This window comes from Toxorhynchites rutilus, chromosome 1 (genome assembly GCF_029784135.1).
Source record: "Toxorhynchites rutilus septentrionalis strain SRP chromosome 1, ASM2978413v1, whole genome shotgun sequence".
Classification (NCBI taxonomy): domain Eukaryota; kingdom Metazoa; phylum Arthropoda; class Insecta; order Diptera; family Culicidae; genus Toxorhynchites; species Toxorhynchites rutilus.
The window spans coordinates 11,145,535-11,168,450 of NC_073744.1; the positions used below are offsets into that span (position 1 = coordinate 11,145,535).

The 22,916-nt window shown below is 40.8% G+C and overlaps 2 protein-coding genes across 5 annotated transcripts in view; both read right to left on the reverse strand.

Annotated features, from left to right (window-relative positions):
- Nucleotides 1-700: 700 nt before the first annotated feature.
- On the reverse strand, nt 701-1,409 carry LOC129764580 (uncharacterized). The gene is made up of 2 exons (XM_055763795.1): nt 1,377-1,409; nt 701-1,309 (listed from the first exon to the last, which is right to left on the reverse strand). Exon 2 carries the CDS (start codon nt 1,307-1,309, stop codon nt 701-703), a length of 609 nt encoding a protein of 202 aa, XP_055619770.1. The 5' UTR covers nt 1,377-1,409.
- An 873-nt stretch (nt 1,410-2,282) lies between these two features.
- The window catches only part of LOC129766294 (cubilin), a 174,907-nt gene continuing 154,273 nt past the window's right edge, over nt 2,283-22,916 (reverse strand). For 2 of the 4 annotated variants that reach the window (XR_008741458.1, XR_008741457.1), the window contains exons 8-10: nt 17,424-17,791; nt 2,667-3,564; nt 2,287-2,593 (exon numbers count right to left, since the gene is read on the reverse strand). Coding sequence is in view for 1 of the 4 variants with exons in the window: in XM_055766820.1 (XP_055622795.1) it covers nt 3,380-3,564; nt 17,424-17,791 (553 nt within the window). In the remaining 3 variants the exon portion in view is untranslated. Of the gene's footprint in view, nt 2,594-2,651; nt 3,565-17,423; nt 17,792-22,916 lie in introns of those variants that run through there. The other 2 variants (XR_008741459.1, XM_055766820.1) reach the window with 2 other exon arrangements.

Below are 22,916 nucleotides of genomic sequence, written 5' to 3' on the forward strand. Positions count from 1 at the left end.
TCCATATGCCTAATTTGGTTTCCTTTGCTTGATTAATTCTCGAGTAATGCACAAATTTGTGTTTCATTTGCATAGCAGGCGCCTGAATGTAATTTCCAATTCCAAGGGGAACTGGCAGATTATTTTGCAGCAACGATCACATCTTTCTGGATTCTGCTCGATAACCAGCAAACGAAAAGAGTTGCGCGCGTGTATTTGTGTGTGTGTGGTGGCTGCTCCGATGCATCAAGCGGAACCAATTTTCGATACTGGTACTTTCTTGGTCGCCTTTTCAGTGGCATCACTCTCCTCCTGATGGATTCCTTTCTGGCCTAAGGTGCACAAACGGATTCTTGGTAACACCGTTCATCAGCGCTTTCATGATAAACGAAGTTAGCTTCACCACAACAGCGACAGCATGCTCCAATCGCTGTTCAATTAGAACTGAGTGGATTTCCGAGCGGCGCTCGCTTATATACCGATTGGTGATTTCAATAGCCTATTTTGAAAGCAAATTTAAGACTATTGAAACAAGTTTTTGGATCAGAAAGTAACAAGTATAGAACGCGTAGACATTTTATCTTTCGAATGAAGTGTTTATCATACCATTTCGTTCAGTTGTTTAGGAGCTATTAACCCTCAAAATCTCGGTCTTCGGCGTAACGCTTTCGTTTTCGAAACTTTGATTTTACACCCCGGTATAGAAATGAAAGACGTAGTCTTACGTCAAAATTAAACTGATTTTTAAACTAACTACAATGCCAAAACAAATACTAACGGTACAAACACTAGTCTCATCGGCGTTCAAAACACGATCTGGCGTCAATTTGGGATCTTTCAGCGCTTCTTCCAGCAAATCGTAAAACGCAGATACTGCTGGCTTATTGAAGCCTCTGGCTCGGGCGGCAGAGGTAGCTTCAGGTTTACGGAACGACAATTTGGGATTTCGTTTCAGAAAATTGCTTAGCCAAGCTTTTCCAGCCATCTTGGTAGACTTGTTGAACGGGTGTGGCAATCCATTTCTTTCGGCCAGATCAAAAGCAAGCTTTCGAACATTAGTCATCGTTATTCCATAGAACCTTTTTTCCAAATCCAACAGATGTTGTACCAGTTCCTCTTCTTGTTGAGAATTGAATACGGAATCAAGAGGTCCTAGCCGAGTTGATACAGTTGGACTTGTGAGGTGGCGAATCAGTGTGGATCTTGGAATTGCGTAACTTCTTGCTGCTGTCTTCACCGGCGATCCACTTTTTACAGCCTTAATGGCTTGTTCCAATTGCTGAGTGGTCCATGACTGCCGGTTACTCTTGCGCTTGTAATTTGTAGGCATCTTTATAGTAAAACCAAAAAGTTTTGTTAAATACCCTAGGAAAATACTAGTGTCCGTCTTTCCTTACCTTAATGTGTCCGTCTTACCCGAACTGGCAGCTTTTTTTTCGAATGACCGTAGCTCTTCCTATAAGCGTTGAAAAACCTCTGATTTATCACAGGATAGTCAATGATGGACTAAATAAACACTTACCCTTCGGAGGAACACGTAAAAACAAAAAATCACGAACTTTTCGCTATTTTCTACAGAGTAAAAATTATATCGAATGGTGCACCCGCGAAGATAATTTTTGTTTTGTTTACAAGCTTGACAATTCGCTCGCTGGAAATCAACAGTGTGTCTCGAAAGTATTGATACACTTTATTGAAAGTATTTGCATAACTAAAATATTTCAAAAAATTTTAGTTAATGAGATATTAAAAGTGTCCATCTTACCCGCAGTGTCCGTCTTTACCTACTTTCCCCGTAAAGTGACAGATGTACCAGTATAAGTCGTAAGAATTATCCTTGACGCAAAAATCCTCCGCCTATTGAGCTTATGAGAGCTATTTTTATGGGAACTGAATTAAATGCCGCTTAAATATGGAAAGTAAAAGAAACCATTAATTCCTTAAGAGAGCTATAATTTTTAAGATACGAACGAAATCTGACAATGATTTCTCATCCCTCTTATGTCTGAGACAACCTATTTCACAGACGATTCTTCAAACCCTAAAGTCACCTGTCAAATATTAATGTCATCATCTATACGAATTCTGCTATCATTCTCACATGCTCAAAAAAAAATCTTCAACAAGTGCCTAACGCCTACTTCAAACTCTTCCCCTAATGGAAAAGCTAGCGAAATAATACGAAACACGAAACTTTTCCTCCCCGCAGGATGCTTAAATCTTCCTGCCGAGCAAAAGAAAAAGAAAAAAAACATTACCTGAGTGCGAGCGTTCCCTACGGCAACCACTTCACTAAATTGACCAGCTCCAATTACGTCCGTGCCTTTTGGAGACTCTAATGAGTTCATATATCTTAATGAGCGGTTTTTCGCTTCCACCGATGCATGACGTGAGTTGGGAGGAAAATTTTCCATCGCTTGGAGTATGGCGGCCCGCTGCGTCTGGAAGGGAGAGCGAAAAAAGCACACATCGCCATCCTCCACTGAATGGAGGAAAACGGGATACAAAGTGCCGTGTGGTTGCGCTGTGCCTCCCCCGGGGGGTTTGAGGTGGCTGAGGGAGGAAGTTTCCGTGAGAGCGCGAGGAACGCACCGTGTTCTGCTGGGGCTGGGGGCTTTCGAAATATAATAAATTAAAACAATGTTTATTTTTCGAAAAATTTTGTACGAAAAACTTTTATTACTCACTTTACTCACTAGTGCGCGAGGGAATGCGAGGAGATGAAAAACTAATATTTGTTTGGTTAGTGTAGTTTCGCTTTTCCCGAGCGCGAGGTTCGCTAAATCACACAGTGCTCTCATTGATGTGTGTGGGTGTGTATGTGGGTATGTGAGGGAGGCACTTTCGTGCTCCTCCCTCGCTGTTCAATCGTCGCCATCGTATCACAATTTGGGGTAGGTTCAGATCAAAGGGAAAAACTAATTTCGCTACAGTGGTCTTTTTTCAGCTCTTGTACACATACTGTGGGATGCTTTCTCATGATGCAACATGCTAAATTAAATGGGCTTTTTTGTTGCATTCAAATTTTTCTCATCATGGTGATCTTTTGTGCGTAAAACAAATAATACCTTACGAATGGGGACGCAACATTCGCATCCGCTTTTATGGTGCTGCACATTAAACATTGAGGTTTTGATAGTTATTCTCCTGCGAAACATGCTTCAATGTGTCACTCACACAGTTCACAGTTCGGAACACACCATCCGCACATTTGGGCTTGGGATGATGTACATTTTCCCAGCACTTGCACCACAATCCCACATGAAATCCTCCAAGCGAGTGATGTTTGTTTACTTTCTTGGTTGCGGGAATCCGCGAAAAGGCCATTGGCATCGCAGCCAACAGTTCATCGCTGCAAACCGAGACATCTTCATCATCGTTGCAGGTGCTGTGGCGACAGTCAGCCTATTAGAATCGTGGGTGTTATTCCCACCACCGCAACAACCACCGGAAGCAGTAGTTGTATCAGCAGCGGGAGGAACGGATGATGGCGACAGGGAATGGTTGTGACCAGCTGTGATGCTCCCTGTACGGATGCGATTAAAACTGAGGCCAGCATCAGGAGAACGCCACTCGAGTGTGAGGCTGTGAATAAATAAGTGGATTCGTTATTTGCAGCTGAGAGGATATACAAATAAGATGCTTATGTCGCGAAAAACACGACAAACTTGCAGCGGAGGGAATTCCCACATATATATACAGATGTGCGTTCGCAGTGTGACACGGTTTTGAAGTTGGCGCTGGATGGATAAAGAAAATGGCATGTGGTGGGTGGGAGGAATGAAGCTGGAATAACCCAAATCGCTAAGCACACGGTGGAATTATGGGTATGCGATCACGAATGCGTTCGCTAGGGTGGATGGGTAGGGATGTGAAAGCAATTGGTATTTTACATTTAAGAAAACGTTTAAATCACCCTTGGACTTTCCACATGAGTTTTTACGCCTGTTGCCCGGGGAGCTCTTCTGATTGACCCATCTGATGTTGTTTTTTCCATGTTGGATGTGAACCACTACGTCCATTGTTTTGAACAGTTGTGGTATACTCCATTTTTTGACGTAGAACTACGTCTTTCATTAAGGGTTCCAAATCAGAAAACAGGTCACGTTTTTATGAAATAAAGTTAACGTTAATAACTTTTTTTGCCGCGAACGGATTTTGGCGATTTACATACTAAACGAATCGGAAATTCCGTAAGATTTGTTTAATATGCCATACATTAGAATCCCCTGGTTAGTAAATGGTTAAAATTCATGAAAACTTTAAGTGTTTCTATTTTCCCATACATTTGTTCTGTCCATTTGAGTGCTTTCCCGAACAGAGGTATCAATAACGAGCAACTTATTGACGACCAACGGAGGGGAAATCGTAAGATTTAAAGTTTCCGTGAACAAAGGAAAAGAAGAAGAATGAAGGGGAATACTTGCCTAGAGTATAAACAGTGGATTTCGTTGAGGCAAACTTTCATTCGGCATCGGACTGTTGAGTAATCCAGTTCACTTTGCTTTCGCTGCGCTTCGATCTAAGATTGAACCCCACCAGTGGTAATCCAACTTGGAAATCTTCGTTTGATTTTTCTGTTCGTTTTTCGCGTTATTCGTATCGTGTGTTCTTCTTTCCGCGTCATAAATTGGACGCTTCGCGTAGTGTGCGATGAGCAAGAAGAAGAGGAAGGCAGGCTCGAGCCCTGCAAAAAACGACCGCATTGCCAGGGGCAATAAAATTTCGAGGTAAGCGTCATCTAATGATGCACGCGGTGTTGGTGCAGTGAAAAGCGCTCGCACTGAACCGAGCCTTCGCGAGTGTGACACCGCACCGAACAACAGCGAAGTAGGCGATTTCGGCGCGTCGGTCGAAAATGTAAACGCCGTTACCCAGGCAGCAACCAAAATCAAGCTCCCCCCGCTGGTGGTGAAGGTGGTCGCTCTTGATAAACTCATCACCGAATACGCATCGATGGGTGTTACATCAGAGTACAAGCTGTGTGGCATAATTCAGTCTTTTTCCAAGCAGTTAACATTGTTTGTTTTCCGTCATCATAAGGGCTTGGTTGGTGCCTCAATGCATTAAACTGACGTTATGGCGAAGCAGGCGTTAGGGTTGTGCGCCAAAAAATTATTTTTGGGAATACCAAGCATCTTGAATGTCTTACTGGAATGTTATAAGTTATTTGGGTTCGCGTGCCAGTCGCAAAACTGCCTTCCACTAGGAATCCATTTGCGCTAATATTGATCATAATGAAGCATTGCTATTGTTTTCGAGGTTGTTTATATTAACAAAAAGAGTTTATTTCGCTTGTTTAGTTACCAAGAAAGTAAATGTCGTTCTGGAATTTTGTATGTGATTAGGTTTCGCTTGCCAGTAGCAAAACTTCCTCCACTAAGGGTGACAGCTGCACTTCTCTCGAGCATGATAAAGTAATGCAACTTTTTTCGAGGCCAGTAATATTAACAGAAAAGTTTCTTTTGAGGATAGCGCAAAATGATGAGAAGTGTTTATATTCCTAGTAGTTTCAAGCCACCAATGTATGTATGCATGCTATGGTGAACGCTTGTTTGGCGCTTGGTTTACGTTGTACGAACGATGCCTAGAGGTGCGATTCCTTTGAGGCAATACTGAATAACATGTGGCATGATATTTGATACTTGCAAGAGTTGTCATTGTTGTTGTTTCCATGTGGTGCCAAAGATATATTGATGTAGTTATGTGATGTGGAATAATGGTGCTGGTGCAACATGTATATAATCGGCTGTAGCCGAGACTATGTCAATTGCGAAAAAGGCCACCGGAATAGCGTTCGAGGTAAATTTTCGATGCATTGACATGAAATAAATTGCGACATACGATCAGCTAGTGTATTGTTTTGCGAGGGCAAGAATGAATCATCAATCAATTATCGTCAACTGATTCTACAATGAAAAAACAATTTCAGAGATTATTCTACTAAGCAGTTGTTACTAAAATTTCACAGTATTATAGAATAATATCCGAAGGTATAAACAAGCGGCTTATATAAAATAACAGCGTAGTTCTACGTCAACAATGCGATCGTATCTTGGACACAACCTCCTATAATTTTTTGGTTCTGTTTATGTATTCGTTCAGAGAAAATTGTGCGCATCGTTGCCTTTTGATTTGTTGTTTGTTGGTGTTCTAATGAAGTGCGGCATACGAGCATAATATTGTGTCTAGAAAAATAATAGCTACTGATTCTAGCGATAAAAATGCTTAACTTTCGCCATTGATTTGTGTGTGTTTTGTTTTTTCATTCATATCATATCTTTTCATTTGTATATCCGGTGAACTGCAACGGCGTGAGTGCATGATATTTGTGTTATACAAAGCGAACGTAACGCTCACATGAACGCGAGTGGATTCCATTTTCAAGCAGCCTCGTCGGTAAAACGACATAATTATGCCGGGAATGAAACCATTAAGCTAACCCAGAAAACATTAAATCGCATAACAAGCGTATATATAACATCATATGCCCTAAAATTTGGTTGGCATATGCATGCAAAAGTGGAGTCCATATACATACATGGCAAATGCTTACCGAATTTGTTTGGATGAATATGTAACTTCGACCGGCTATAATAGCGATTATGTTGAATTGAATTGTGATCTAATATGAATATATTCATGAATTGTCAAAGCACCAAACACGACTTTTGCCATACGCATATACGATTTATTATAGACATAGAAAAAAAACAAATGGCGCAAAATATTTTCGTGAAATGTTTATTATAGCCTCACGAATCGCCATTTCTACACATGAGTATTTATGTTTGTAGAAATGATAATTGTTTGATTGACTTGTGTTGGGAGTGGAATATGAATGTTTAAAATGGCACAGATTGATGTTTGGTGAAAACTGCTGCGATGTGGGCTCGAACTTCGGTCGTGTGGATTATCATCCACCAGCTATCTCGCGCGGCTATCTGAAATTTAATTCAACAGCGGTTAAAACTTTCGAGTGCATCAGCATTTCATTGACATTTCAATATGATGTAATATGTTCTTTATTAGGATCTAATATGATTACTGTTTCATGATTTTCTTCAGCATGCAACACGATTTACTACAGTACTGAATCGATTTAAATTATACGCTTATACGACACATAAACTGCATCAGCGTAATATACGCATATGATGCGGATTAAATCTATTTTACGACAATATACATCATAAAATTGAAGTTCATTATACCGAATTGCGACTTAATTTGTTAATGGTATATAAAATCGAGTTTTTACATTTTATGCGATTGCAAATATACACGACACATACTTTGATTGATATTATATGCGATTATGATTTATTCGGATTTCTTGTAAGACTTGGCACGTGCAAAATTATACGATTTAATGTTTGCTGGGAAGTTCTCTCTCTCGCTCTTTCACTATCCGTTTCCTCAATATAATACTTTATTCAATTGACTTTTAATTACTAAACCAATTCTTATCAACTTGGTTTTGGAGTCTCATTTTGATATTTTTAATGATTAATCATAAATGATGTTGTAGTAATCAAGTTGTTTTATTCTGAAAATCGACCACTCGAACCAACAATAATCCAGAGAATGAATTGAGTTTGTGGCTCAAGTGTTAAACATGAAAAATATGCTCTTGTTCATGACTTATTTTACCGTAGACTCCAATTACATTTTACATTTTTCTTCTTCAGTATAACTGCTCTATCCCGGTTTTCCTTTTTTGGCATATGAAAAAGACGGGTGGGTAATGTCGGGGACATAACCGGAGTGACGTAGGACTATACTAAGGGGACAGCTTTTGTTAAATATATATTTTAAATATATTGTTTTATTTTCTTCTCCTACGTGAATACCTACCTATCTACCTGAAAAATGGATTAGTTTACTGTTTACTCTTTATGAATATGTTGATGGTTCTGAAAAGAACCTTTGGTGTTGTGTTTTTGTTATCACTCGATATTCCCATCTTGTTCGGTTAAACCTTCCTGTTTAGCTATTGCGTTTGCCACTCGCCACAGCTTTCACAGTTGGAAAATTTCTTCCCATCCAGCTTGGGACAAGTGGTTCAGTAAATTACATTTAATGCGACGTGCCGGAGAAACACTTTGCCACTCACTGAAACTAATTGTTGCCTTGATGAGCGCCGAACCGAAGTTGCTCTGTTCTTGATGCGGGTTTTCTGATTGTCGTGAGCAGCTTTGCAAGCCAACTCGAGCACTCCGACGGCCGAAACTCTATAATCCCTGTTAGGTATACTGGTGCTCCGGCACCAATCCGTTCGGCCTAGTTACCCTTGCGGAGCAATCAGTGAATGCGACCAACAGGGAACTGGAGACCTGCACGGTTCGAGTGAGACTTTGCCTTTCCCTTAACTTGTCCTCCTTTGTTACGTCCACGATGCCGATGCCGTACAACCACACGGGTTTACGGTTTGAAAGAAAATAAGATATTTTTTTGGGGTCCGCGTGTTTTATACTCTAGCGGTACACACTCACAGGATAGAGACAAATCGGCAGACTCAGCCAGAGGGGCGAGTCCAACGAGACAACGAATGAGCGTTAAAAGGAAGCGATGGCAAAAAAATACATTCATTACGATTCGTTCGCTCGTTGGATTCACATGCAGGCTAAAAAGGGTCCTTTTCAGGATCACAAAATTATCTTCAATGTAAAGAGTTTATTGTTTTGTTATCACTCGATATCCCCATCTTGTTCGGCTAAACCTTCCTGTTTAGCGATTTGTTGCCACTCGCCACAGCTTTCACAGTTGGAAAATTTCTTCCCATCCAGCTTTGTGACATGTTGTACAGTAAATTACATTCAATGCGACGTGCCGAAGCGCCACTCAGTGTCGCATTGGAGGCGATTTTAACCTGTAATTGAACATTTGCGATGACAGTGGTACAGTGTCGACTTTCAATGTGGGGTCATAATTTGGATCTCTATGTTTACAAAAATGTCCAACTAAATAAGTCGCATTACATGTCCGTCCAATTAGCTAAATGTCGAACTAATTGTAAATTACTGTACTTTCAACCTGAAAACAATTTAAGAATTGGTGAAAATTGAATAATCAGGAAAGTCCCTGAGCTTATTGATAGTTAATAAGCTCAGAACAACTGCCAAATTCACATACTCATCAGATCCTGGCAAACAAATGATGAAAAAATCAATTTATGTTTTATTATTATTTTGGATAATGTTTTAGAAAGCATTGAACTGTATTTCCTAAACTCTTTTTTGGAAGGTTTAATGGCCCTGAAAAGCGCATTGTTTTATTGAATGGTTCCAATTTAGAAAACTTAGTACTCGTGGTTTTGAAAAAAACCATTTCGAACGACCTCGAAGCCGCCTTGTTCTGGATTTGCCACCAAAGCAGTTTGTATAAAGAACAAACATTTCTTCTGCTACCTGATGCCGTTTTGCGATTGCGTTTGCCACTCGCCACTCGCTGCAACTGCTCTTGATGTCCACCGAACCGAATGTGTTCTGTTCCGAATGCGGGTTTTCTTATCGTTGCGAGCAGCTTTGCCAGCTAACTCGATCACTTCGGCGGCTGAAACTATATAACGCCGGCTAGGTGGACTGGTGCACTGGTACTAACGCGCTCGGCCTAGCTACCCTTGCGGGGAACTCCAGATCAACACGGTTCGAGCGGGATTTTGCCTTTCCCTTCACTTTTCCTCCTTTACCATGTCCAGACATGGCTGCTTGGGTTGGTTTGTTGATGTGTTGTGATGCGAACCGATGTGGTGTACGGTTTGAATGAGAATGATCGTTACGGCAGCGGAGCGGGGATTTTTATGCTGACTGGCTGGCTCGAGAATTACGGATGTGTGAGACTGCGACCAATGTTTCGTTCATTTTTTTCTTTTTCCTTTCCAATCGTGCTTCATTCTATTTCGCTGCTGCTCTGGTTGCCCGTTTTGGTCGGTACGATTTGAGGAGCACAAAATGGACCAATCAAAAATGGGCACATAGTGCATTTTGACAATGCTTGATATTTCACAATTATTCAATTATTTATCTCAAGAAAAATGAAATTTTATTCGTTATGATAGATGCGTAGATATATTTCCTATCAATTGATGCAAAAACCTTTGCGATCTATTGAGAAATGCTCGAATTATAAGCGTTCCAAATCTTGCATTTTTTCCTACTTGTTCAGTGCTTAGATTTCCATTTCACCCCCTATATCTTCCGGTTAGACGTAGTCCTACGTCAAAAGCATACGCGCAGTTAATAATGGAATATATCGCCGGACGATTGTTTCTAGAGGTATTTTATTTGGCGACCTTGTCAGGTTTTCCAAAAATAACACTCCGTCGTCGCGATTGAAGTTCGATACAGAATAGGCGTGATTAATAATGGAACATATTTCCGGCTCGATTGGTTTTAGAAGAATTCTCTCGGTTACCTTCTTAGGTTTCCCACAGATAAATCTCCACCGGAGTGATTGAATTTCGATAAAAAGTACGTGCGATGGATACTAGAATAAAAGCCGGTCCAATCTATTTTACATGTTTTTCTTCTCAGGATACCATAATCTCTGCCGCGTATTGTAACACTTGCGGTTTTCGGGTTTTTGTTTCGTCGAGTGGTCGATAGTTAGCGTTTACAGAATCACAGCACTTACCGCAGTGAATCCTGATTTTTAACCTATCCCACTAACAAATATCCCTTCCATGATAAACGCTAGGGAACCACGCTATAGAGGCGACCCTTCTGGCCTTTGGGCGGCGGATATCATACTAACATTCCTTCCCTTCCCCTGGTGACTGTAGGGACGTGGCCGGCGTCGTTATTGAGCATTTAAAGCTCGAATCACCGAAAATTGCACAACGAGAATGATTTGCTAGTCCCAAGCGTCATTCTGTGTGTTCTTTGTGCAATTTGGTAGGTTCAGGTCAATCACGGAGAGCAACTACGAATTGTACAGTCTACCCAAGCTCAAGCTCAAGCTCTCATTCAGTTTGTGATAACATCGAGAAATTAATGGTGTGTTTTAGCCGCTGAAATTTCTCTGCTGGTTCTGCTGTGTGTGCCGCGGAAGGTTGCATCTGAAACTAATTTTTGGGTATTTATTTTTTTGGTCAGCATTTGATGCCGGAAAGCAGTATTACACACATGAATGCCAAAATGACTCTCATTCATACTGATTCGAATGCTATTTAAATAATATTGGTGAGTTGGGAAAAAAATATTATTGTGATTATCGTGATCAAGCCATAACTAATATTGGATCGTTATTTTGAAAAACCTGTAAATCTGTATGGAAACTTAAAAAAAATCTGATACAGATCTGCAGATTATTGGATTCAAAAAGTCTGAAAAATCTGTACAAATACAGATTATTCTGTAGATATGGTAACCCTGGTTGGTGTAGGCGCTGCAAGCCATTCGTAAAAATGAAACACACAGGAAAATTCCCAAAGGGAATCGAGACAGGACAATCGGACGCAAAGAACACGAACTAGAGAACGAAATTCGCAACATGGAACTGCAAGGCTCTCAAGTGTCCTGCGAGTACCCGAATTCTTTCAGGAATATTGAAAACTCGCAATTCAAAAATCGTAACGCTGTAGGAGGTGTGCTTCGATGGTGCGATCGTTTCAAGGTGGGTATACCATTTACCAGAGCCGGCAACTCCACACACGAGCTGGGTACAGCTTTCATCGTGATGACGGATATGCAGAAACGGGTGATTGGCTGGTGACCGATCAACGAAACAATGTTTGCAGATTAAGAATTCGAGACCAATGCTTCAGCATCAGCATTATAAACGTCCACAGCCCCCATCTTGCTAGCACCGATGACGATAAAGCAGAGTTCTACGCGCAGCTAGAGCGTGAAAACGATCGCTGCCCAAAACACGACATCAAAATCGTCATCGGTGATTTGAACGCTCAGGTCGGCCAAGAGGAGTAGTTCAGACCGGTAATTGGTGGGTTCAGCACCCTTTAGCGAACCAACGGGAACGGCCTAGGACTTATCGACTTCGCTGCCTCCAATAACATGGCCATACGTAGCATCTTTTTCCAACACCGCCTCCAATACCGTTTCACCTGGAGATCACCTCGGCAAACAGAAGCACAGATTGACCACGTTTTGATCGACGGTCGGCACTTCTCGGATATCATCGACGCCAGAACTTATCGTGGCGCTAACATCGATTCAGGAGCCGAACATTGCCGCAGAATACTCTTAGCGTCTTGAAGCTGCGTTACCGGGGGTAGACGAGCTGGATGCGGCTCGCCTCGATGAATGCTGAAACACCTTGAAAGCAGCAATTAGCAGCACAGCAGAGACCGTCATCGGGTATGAAGAACGACGAGTGCCGAGCGCTCCTGAACGAGAAGGATGCAGCACGCGCAGCTATGCTGCAACGAGCGACTCGACAAAACGTGGAACGATACAGACTGAAGCGAAGGCAGCAAACACATCTCTTTCGGGAAAAAAGTGCCGCCTGGGAGAGGAAGAGTGTGAGGAGATGAAGCTGCTTTATCGTTCTCGAGTATCGATGGAGGCAGCACTACGATGACCACATGAATAGCGCCCAGACAGGAGACCAATACGGCATTGAGGAGGACTGCACCGGTGCAGTGAACAGCGACGACGTACCAACGCCGACGATGGGTGAAGTTAAGGAGGACATTAATCAGCTAAAGCACCACAAAGCAGCTGGTAAGGATGGTCTCGTAGCGGAGCTCTTCGAGGGAGATACGGAAAAACTTGTAGAGTGTATCCACCGGTTGATAATCACGATCTGGGGCACAGCAGAGCTACCGGAGGAGTGAAAGAACGGAGTAATCTGGCTTATCTATAAGAAAGGTGACAAGCTGGATTGAGGGAACTATCGTGCCATCACAATCTTGAATGATGCCTACAAAATTCTGTCTCAGGTCCTCTTCCGCCGTCTATCGCCAATAGTAGGTAGATTTGTGCGAAGTTATCAGGCCGGATTCATGCCCGGTTGCTCGACGACGGACCAAATTTTTACACCGCGGCAGATTCTCAAAAAGTGCCGCGAGTATCAGGCCCCTAGGCACCACCTCTTCGTCGATTTCAAGGCCGCATATGATACAATCGACCGACGGCAGCTATGGAGGATCATGGACGAAAACGACTTTCCCCGACGACGTGAACATAATCGGAAGAACATATGCGATGGTAACGGACTTGTATACTGAAACACGAAGCAGGGCTGATTGGGTTTGGGATCAATGCGTCTAAGACTAAATATGTTATCACCAAGCCCGTACCAGCGAACATACACAAGGCATATAACGTGCCGCCAGTATAAACAACCGGAATAGGATCGCAGCCGACGACCAACCACGGAGGCATCAAATTATGCTGACTCAATATCTTCCCAACGATTTCCATCTTCTCGAATCGAATCTAGAGAGATTGAATAAATCAGATTAAGTTAGTTAGCGGACGAGAACAGTCGCGTTTCTTTTAGCTTGAGCTTAGTTTAGTTATTCTTTTCTAAAAACTAGAAGTGGGTTATATCTTTGATAGAACCGCAAGGTGGACGTAGAACTAACGTCGACTTAGCAATCAATAAGTAACAATAAGCATATGAATCTTAGACGTTTCATCTTTCGAATAAAGTGATTATCACACTTCGTTTAGCCGGGAAAAAATTATTAACGTTCAAAGAGGGAATCGATTTCTCCTCGGAAATACCCACTCCCCAAACCCCGACAATTGGAATCATCGTTGATCCGGATCAGGATTATTGACGCTTGAGAAGGAATGGATTCCTCCTCGGAATTACACATCGGAAATAAGACCCCCTTCCCAACAATTCCAACTTCTCAATAACGACGATCGATTGCAGCATTCGTAAGCAAATAATTTTATAACGCTGCTTTTATAAATGTGATTTCTTCGATATGCAATATAATATCCACTTCGATCATATCCACTACACCGTATCATACCATATCAAATCCATAATCAATCCGAGTACAATAGTACCCGCTGCTTGCATCTGATTTGCTATGCCGATTTCCATAGGCTCTATGGTTTTGAAGTCTGTGTTAGGGAAGCATTCCGATTTCCAGAAACGCAAGCAAGTACAAAAGTACCCGCAGCTCGCATCTATTTTGCAATGCCGATTTCCCCAGGCTTCATGATTTTGAAGTCTGTGTGAAGGAAAAATACCAATTTGCAGAAACTCAAACGAATACAAAAGTACCCGCTGGTTGCATCTAATTTGCTATGCCAATTTCCCCTGGCTCCATGGTTTTGAAGTCTGTGTTAGGGAAACATCCATCCATTCCAGCGATCGTACCTCAATCGTTGCGCAATTATAACTGAGTTGATTTCCAAGCGGCACTCGCTTATATACCGATTGGTGTGATTTCAATAGCCTTTTTTGAACGCGTAGACATTTTATCTTTCGAATGAAGTGTTTATCATACTATTTCATTCAGTTGTTCAGGAGCTATTAACGCTCAAAATCTCGTTCTCCGGCGTAACGCTTTCATTTGCGAAAGTTTGAACTTACACCCCAGTATAGAAATGAAAGACGTAGTTCTACGTCAAAACTCCACTTCCCCATATGGGAAGTTAAGTAATATATGCCAGCAAGAGGGACTGATCGCAACATAATTCTTCTTGGTAGTTTTGTTGTGATCGACGGCGACGAGCTCGAGGTGGTCGAGAAATTTGTCTAAAGGGTGTGTCACATCAAATTGCATTACGGAAAAAACGCTGTAGAAATTCGCCCAGTAGACCGATCCTTTTGAAAATTTTAGACAGTAAAATAAAAACTATTAAACAACTTTTGGCATTTTCTTTTTATTCATACTTCGAGCCCAAGCCCGTATGCTCGCACCTTCCTCTTTACCCCGTCCATAAGGTTCTGTACAACGTCAGGTTGTAGTTTTTTTTTAACAGAAATCCATTTTCTCTTGAAGTCCGCCTCCGATTTGACAACTTTTGGGTTCTTCCGGAGGGCCTGCTTCATAATCGCCCAATATTTCTCTATTGGGCGAAGCTCCGGCGCGTTGGGCGGGTTCATTTCTTTTGGCACGAAGGTGACCCCGTTGACTTCGTACCACTCCAACACGTCCTTTGAATAGTGGCACGAAGCGAGATCCAGCCAGAAGATGGTCGGGCCCTCGTGCTGCTTCAATAGTGGTAGTAAGCGCTTCTGTAGGCACTCCTTGAGGTAAACCTGCCCGTTTACCATGCCGGTCATCACGAAGGGGGCGCTCCGCTTTCCGCAAGAGCAGATCGCTTGCCACACCATGTACTTTTTGGCAAACTTGGATAGTTTCTGCTTGCGAATCTCCTCCGGAACGTTGAATTTGTCCTCTGCGGAGAAGAACAACAGGCCCGGCAGCTGACGAAAGTCCGCTTTGACGTAGGTTTCGTCGTCCATTACCAGGCAATGCGGCTTCGTCAGCATTTCGGTGTACAGAATCCGGGCTCGCGTCTTCCCCACCATGTTTTGCCTTTCGTCGCGGTTAGGAGCCTTCTGAACCTCGTATGTACGCAGGCCCTCCCGCTGCTTGGTCCGCTGGACGAATGAACTTGACAAATTCAGCTTATTGGCGACATCCCGGACCGAACTTCTCGGATCACGTCTAAACTGCTTAACTACGCGCTTGTGATCTTTTTCACTGACGGAGCATCCATTTTTGCCGTTCTTCACCTTCCGGTCGATGGTTAGGTTCTCGAAGTATCGTTTTAGTATTCTGCTGACCGTGGATTGGACGATTCCCAGCATCTTACCGAACTCCGGATTCTCGAAATGAGTGCGCAGGATTAATTCACGACGCTCTTTTTCGTTCGACGACATTTTTCGAAATTTACGAAAAATTGACAGTGAAGCATGGCCAACGTAATCTATACACTCTTATCTGATTATAAGCGAAAGCTGAAGATATAATTCCTAAAAATTAAATTTCTACAGCGTTTTTTCCGTGATGCAATTTGATGTGACACACCCTTTACCTTGGCGCGTTGATAACTACTGACAACAACAACAGTCGTAAAATTCGAAGACAAATTCTTAAGGTCCAGCTAACTCCGATCCCGTACGATGTGTACAAATCCCTTATTCGACCGGTTGTTCTCTATGGGCACGAAGCATGGACAATGCTCGAAGATGATTCACAAGCACTTGGTGTTCCGAGCGTTGCTGTTGTTGCCATGCTCTTTGGACGTTGTTTTTGGGAGCGTTGGAAATATAGTCTACTGTAGAGTTTCATTCTCGAATTTCTGACTTGTCTTGGAACCAGATTGTTTGCGGCCCGCGACACATTGACTAACACGTGTTTGTGACCCTTCTGAAAAAAAGGTTGAGTACCGCTAATCTAATCTTTTGATATGTTACAAATCTTATCGAGTAATTGGGAAATCAGGACCTCATATAGAAAAAGTGGCCAGAATTTTGGAAGCAGCTCATAGGAGATTGTAGTTTATAGCTTCATTATTATTGTAAAATTTCTACTAACCAACGCGAATTCAGGACCGCTCCTCGACTGCCACTATATCCAGCTGTCAAATAACCAACATCTGTGCTCTGGCAGTTTGGGTTCAATGTTTATCTATCATAAGACGCTTTAAAGCAGCAATATTTGTTCTGCTCATCTATTTTTACTACCCGGATGCCCGAGAACTCGAACTGACAGCATTAAATTCGCCTCAACTAGAAACACTCTGGCGCGCTCCTTCTGTATATTTTCAAATCCCATAACACTTGTTTCCTCAACTCATTCCCAAGCTTCTCCTATATCTCTTCCATAGCTGCTCACTCGCGAACGAAGCTTCCGCCCCGAGTTAGGCACCCACCCACTGCAGCCGGCAAAGTAGGCTTGCAGAGTAACGCTTGGTTTCAGCAGAATACCGCTCGCCATGATTCGGCGGCACGTTAAAATTTATGCGCGACGCTTGTAATCGCATTCGGGGCGAATTTGTTTCAATTTCAATTTTCCAATGTGGGCTCAGCAATCTGAAGCATAAAATTTGTAGGGCTCTGTGTGTGTGTGTGTGTGTGTGTGTGTTGGGGGTGAGGGTGGGTTTATCGCCACCTTCCACCACCCTACCATGCTCGTTCACAAGCCTACCGACACATCATTCACGACATATGGGTCGCTGCGATGGAGCGAAGGTTCTATTTTTATCGCTTTCAATATGGGTGATATACTGTTTTCGATTCGTGGAAATCATATTTCATCAATATTGAGTGGCAACGATGCTGACAGCATCATTGTTTATCATCATAAACTGTGTGCCGTGGCGCCGTGATTTGTGTTGTCCAAAATAGCACAATATATGGGGAGAGAATGATCAAGGGAATCACGAGACGAGATGTAATAATCACATGTTCCGAGGATTGACCCAAGCGCATGGAACGGAGAATCCACCCAGTCAAAACAAAAACAAATCTCCCACGCGGATGATGGAGGAAAATGCGCTGCTTACCTGCCCCTAGGATGCCGATCTTCGCCAGCGTGGTGGCAACGTTCCGTGCCGCCTTCGTCAGGAGGTGGTGCTGCTGCGAGGGGTATGGAACACCTGCCGCCGGTCCGACGACTCTTCCCGACCGGCCAGCGTCTCCGCCCGGTGCCGCCGATCCCATCATGACGGCCGTGATGCTGCTCTCGAACGCGTACAGTGCCCGGAAGCCCGTCCCGTCGAGCCGATCGTTCGAGACCATGGTGACGCGGAAAAACTTGCCATCGGAGCGCACGATCAGATCCCGTCGCAGGCCGCAGTACAGCGCGAACTTGCGATCGCGGGTGATAAAATTAGAAAACTCCACGAAATCGCTGGCGGAGTTCTCGTCGCAGCTGTTGAAAACGTTTAAGAATTAAGGATGGAAAGAAGAAGAATTAGAAGAAAAAAAAGTAGATGATTTGACGAGACGCAGACAAACAAGGTTGAGAACAAATTAAGATCATTAGCATTGAGGTGTCGAGAGTTGGGAGCATTGTTTTTTTTTTCATCTCTAGTTTGGGATCGGGTGGTGATTGGGAAACATTGAATGTGCGAAAATAATGAGTGGGAGGATTTTCAACGGACCGTTTTTCAGTATGCTGTTTTGTCAGAGTGGTTCAGGTTTGCAAATGTGCTTTGCATTACTATGAATTGATTATTACTGTGTAGAAATAACAGTTCTCTTTTTTTTGCGTGCGTAAAAAGATAGGTGAATTTCTCCCGTTTAACTAACCAAACATTACGCATACCGGCGTGTTGCCTATTGAATAAGCACAATGAATTATTGAATTTCATCAAATCACACATGCTCTGATCACATCATTGCCATCAACCCCGATTAAACACCAACAGGAGAGTATGTGAATAGATCCAATGCAGATGTTGTAGAAGACGTTGCTGGAATCATGGAAAATGACTGTACAACGAAGCGAGAAATTGTGATTCGAAAATGAAATAATACGCAGTTCCTAAGACTCTCCATCGTCTTCTTCAATGGTACTAACGTTCCCACCGCTCGCCGTTTCAACGTAGTATTACTTGCGTCATTTTTATTGATATTCTTATGCCAAGCAACGCGCCTTGAATGTATTCTAAGTGACAAGCTCCACAATATGTGTAACCAAAATGTACGCCAGAAGACATTTCTTTGACGAAAAATCCCCCAGCCATTCCAGAGGGACAGAACGGATATTGCATAAACATTTAACAACGAAATTCTACCACAGATATGTCATTCACTATAAACATAATTTTGAATTAATATTCATGAACATGTGGTTGAGGGAGACGAAACAACAAGAGTACATGGCATGAGCTGTGCCAAACATTCATGGTCGAGTTGTGCCCGAAGGCAGAGAGCAAACGACTGAGATTCCTATAACACAATCAACAGAAGCGGCATAAGGAAGAATACATTCATTTGCGGGACGCTGTCATGAGCGACGCCGACACAGCCTTTGCTATTGTCATGCCAAAGTGCAATGCATTGTCACGATATTACGGCATAAATTTGGGAAACACGCTTTTGAAAAAAAAATTACATATATTACAATTAACTCTAACATATCAAATACAGTAGAATCCCGATTATCAGCGGGATAGTCTGGCTAGCTTACTGCGGATAGCAAAAATTTCGGGAATCGCAATGAGGGACTAATAAAATGTCATATTTCATAAACCAACCACGTGCCATTTGTTTATTGGCGCCAAAAAATTACTTAGGCAAAATTTCAACTCAATCGAACATGATTTATGGGTGCTTAAAGGCGTTCAAAGTTTTGCTTTTTTAACCCTCGAAAATCTCCCAAAGGGGTTCATGAAGTTAGGAAAATCGAAAAAAAAATCGATGTCAAATTGCTTCAAAATGCGTTTAGCGTTGAGATCTGGTGTTAACTCATAAAAAAAATTTTTGGTCGAAAATCCTTCTGGGACTTAGCCTGAGTGGCAATGAATGTATGGAAAAAAAATTTCATCGAATTTAGAGAACTGATTATGGACATTTGGTTTGTTGGCCAAAAAAAAAATGACCTGTACAGAATTTCAGCTCAATCGGACATGATTTAGGGGTGCATCAACACGTTCAATGTTTTGATTCTTGGGAGATTTTCGAGGGTCGAAAAACCAAAACTTTGAGCGCTTCGAGGCACCCCTAAATCATGTCCGATTGAGCTGAAATTCCGCACAGGTCATTTTTTGGGGCCCATAAACAAAATTCGATAATGAATTTTAATTCCATACGAGCCGACCCGGCCAACTTCGATCCCACCAACAATTGATATTTTGGTTTGAATTATTTTAATAATTCCCCACAGAAATTTTTTCTATGTACGTGATCTGTACTCGTGGTATATAATTTATTTTTTGTCACATAAACCTGACGCAGACTAAGACGCATCAAACCTGATACTGATTGTTAAAACCGTTGCTCCGTTCTTGATTTAAATCATGAGGAACGGACACCAAATCTTTTTTATTCATATAGATATCCATTGCAACTCTAATCTATAAAAATAAAAAAATTGAAGGCCAAATTTGTTGGTATGCGCAAAACCCACTGTTTTCACTTTATTGTATTCGTCTCATTCCGTGGGTCAATATAGCGGAGAGAAAATTCGGGAAATTAGAGGAAAACTCGAAAGGAAGGTGGGAAAGTTTAGAAAATTTAATTCGCATATGTTCTAAATCTACATCATGATAAGCGTTGTTAGTTCATTCGATGTTTGCGCTAACGAAATTGATCTTTGTTCGAAAGTGGAATTGGATTTTCAGGCGAAATTGAAAATTGAAAGCCAAATTTGTTGGTAGACGATAAAACCCAGAAAAGAATCGTCCGATTTGCGCAGTCTTTATTTTGCCCGTCTCTGCCCTTAGATCAATGTTATGTTATGGTTGAAATTTTGAAACCTTCGTCAAGTTTTGAGGGAAAGTGCGAAAAAATTATTTCCCGTACGTCCTACATTGAAATCGTTGTTATCCCAGTTGGATTTGACGTTTGCGGAATTAAGCCTCGCGTTCCGTTGATGTGGAGCGGGATTCAGCTATTGCATTTGATGGGGAATTGTACCTAGATTACGCAATTCTGACTTAGGATGGCTAGGAAAAAATGCAGCTTTTAACATATCTTCATGAAATCCAGAACATCTACGGTATCTGTTAGTCTTAAATTCTCCGTCAAATGAAAAAAATAATGAATTTATGTTCCGAAGAGTTATGACTGTTTGAATTGAGGTAAATAGAAGTCATTATAAGAACATTTTGTTTCAGCTTATTTTTCTTATATATTTTTATATTGAAATACCATTGAAATATTAAAAAAAGAATTGAACTACGTTTGAAAAGTGTCAATAATTTTTTCTTGATTTTTTACAAAAAAAAAACTCAAAAATTATAATACTTAAAAACTTCTGGACAAAAAACTTTCGTCGACGACGTTAACTTTCTATCTTTTATAGTTCCTGGAATATAAGGCATTTCTGTATGGAGACTTCTGAAAAAAATATGTTTTACTCGTAACATTTTTGTGTGGAAATTCTCGCGTTTGACATGCTCTTGACATGTTTCTCAATAGAAAGAAATAACAGAATATACTGAAAATCCATTTATTTTTACAGACTCAGTTACATAGATTTGAAGGAGCCAAGCTCCTTACTATGGACATATGATATTATAGTTATGCAAAAGTTGTTTTCACCAATAATTATATTTTTTGTAAAGCAAATTGTTCGATGCTGTCGTTTTTATTACACATGAAAAAAAAATGCATACCTTACGCCAATTAAGCTTTATTCGTGTAGAGAATATCCGTTTCCTCCAAAACCTAACCATATCAACACTTTTGGAAATACTGATATTTAAAATTTGTATAGCAGATGTTTCAAAAAAGATTTGACATCCTTTCTATAGTGATTTGAGAAACATTTCAAACCCGTTTCAAAATATTTCAACACCACCGCTGGCATTCGAGCAAGAGTAACGAATCGGGCTGTTTTCCTCGATTTCTATAATTCCAGAATTTACTCGCTGTGATAGTGATGGTGATTGTATCGTATCCTCGATCCGATTCATTTAATAGGGCCCTATTACTGAAATATATTGATATGTTTCCTTAATTCTAAGATTAATACAATTTTGCAGAATATGGAAATCGCGATAACTTCAACATTAAGTAAAACATGAAAAAGTTGTTGTTAGAAAAAATCTTTTTCTGTAAAAGTGCCCATCTTCCGATGTATGGGTGACTTGTTGGAAATTAAAGGGGCTAGTCACATTATTTTTTTCTGAATTTTGAAAAAAACATTTATTTTTTATTTATATATAAATTTATTAATTTTTAAGTTTAAATTTATATATATTTTTTAAGTTTAAACTTATTTTTCACATTTTTTTTAATTCTGAAAAAATATACATGAATAGCCTTTACAATTTCGAACAAGTCCCCCATACATCGGAAGATGGGCACTTTTAACAGGAAAATATATTTTTCTAGAAACAACTTTTTTATATTTCCTTTAAGAAAATACTATTAATATTTAACTCGTAACATTTGTATGTACAAATCATTGCGATTTTCATGCTCTGCAAGCTTTTTTATTCTTAGAAATATGTTATAAATAGGATGTTGACGTCTTCAACAAAAGTTCATATTTTCATTAGATCTAAACTTTTGTCGAATACACTATATTGCTATCTTGAATTTAAACAAAATTAGGATTTGTTGTAATCCTTTCAAAGAAACCATGAAAATATTGTTGTTGGAAAAACTTTTTCCGTTTAAATGTACATATCTTCTGAGGTGACTTGTTGCAAATTGTAAGGGCTATTCATATATATATAACTTACGTTTTTAAATTAAAGGAGAGCGTTTTTAAAAAAGAACTACACTTGTTCACTGTAAGATTAAGACTAACTTTATTATCGCTTCCAGTTTACATGACTTATGATTTATGCCTACTCAATGAGCCGAAGGGAATTTGATACCTACACTCTCGAGTTGCGTACCGTTGCCTGTTATGCTGATTCGTGTTGTGGTGTCTACGTTGAATATGTTATTTCAGTGAAGATGGGACGTTTGGCCAAAAGTGATGATGCCGCTGTTTAGGTTGTTCGAGCTGGTGCATGGCTGGTGTTGCCGTTTGGAATTGACGGTAACTTATATATATTTAGTTGAGAATTTACAAAAAAAAAATCATTTTTGAGAATAATAAATTTTAGCTTCTAAAATATTTTTTTTCAGTGTGATTTTTTCAAAAAAAGAAATATTTTTTTTTTAATATTCAAACAATTTCTTACATTTTATCTTTCGACTAGTATTTTGTGGGTATTATAGTGGGTATTTGAGTTATAATTTTATATAAAAAATTAGGAAATTTTTTTTGACCCTTCTCAAAGAGTAGTCCACTAATTTTTTTTCAATATTTCAAGTATGCAAAGTTGCTTAAATGACCAATATCTTTACACCCACAACTTTTCACTGCTAAA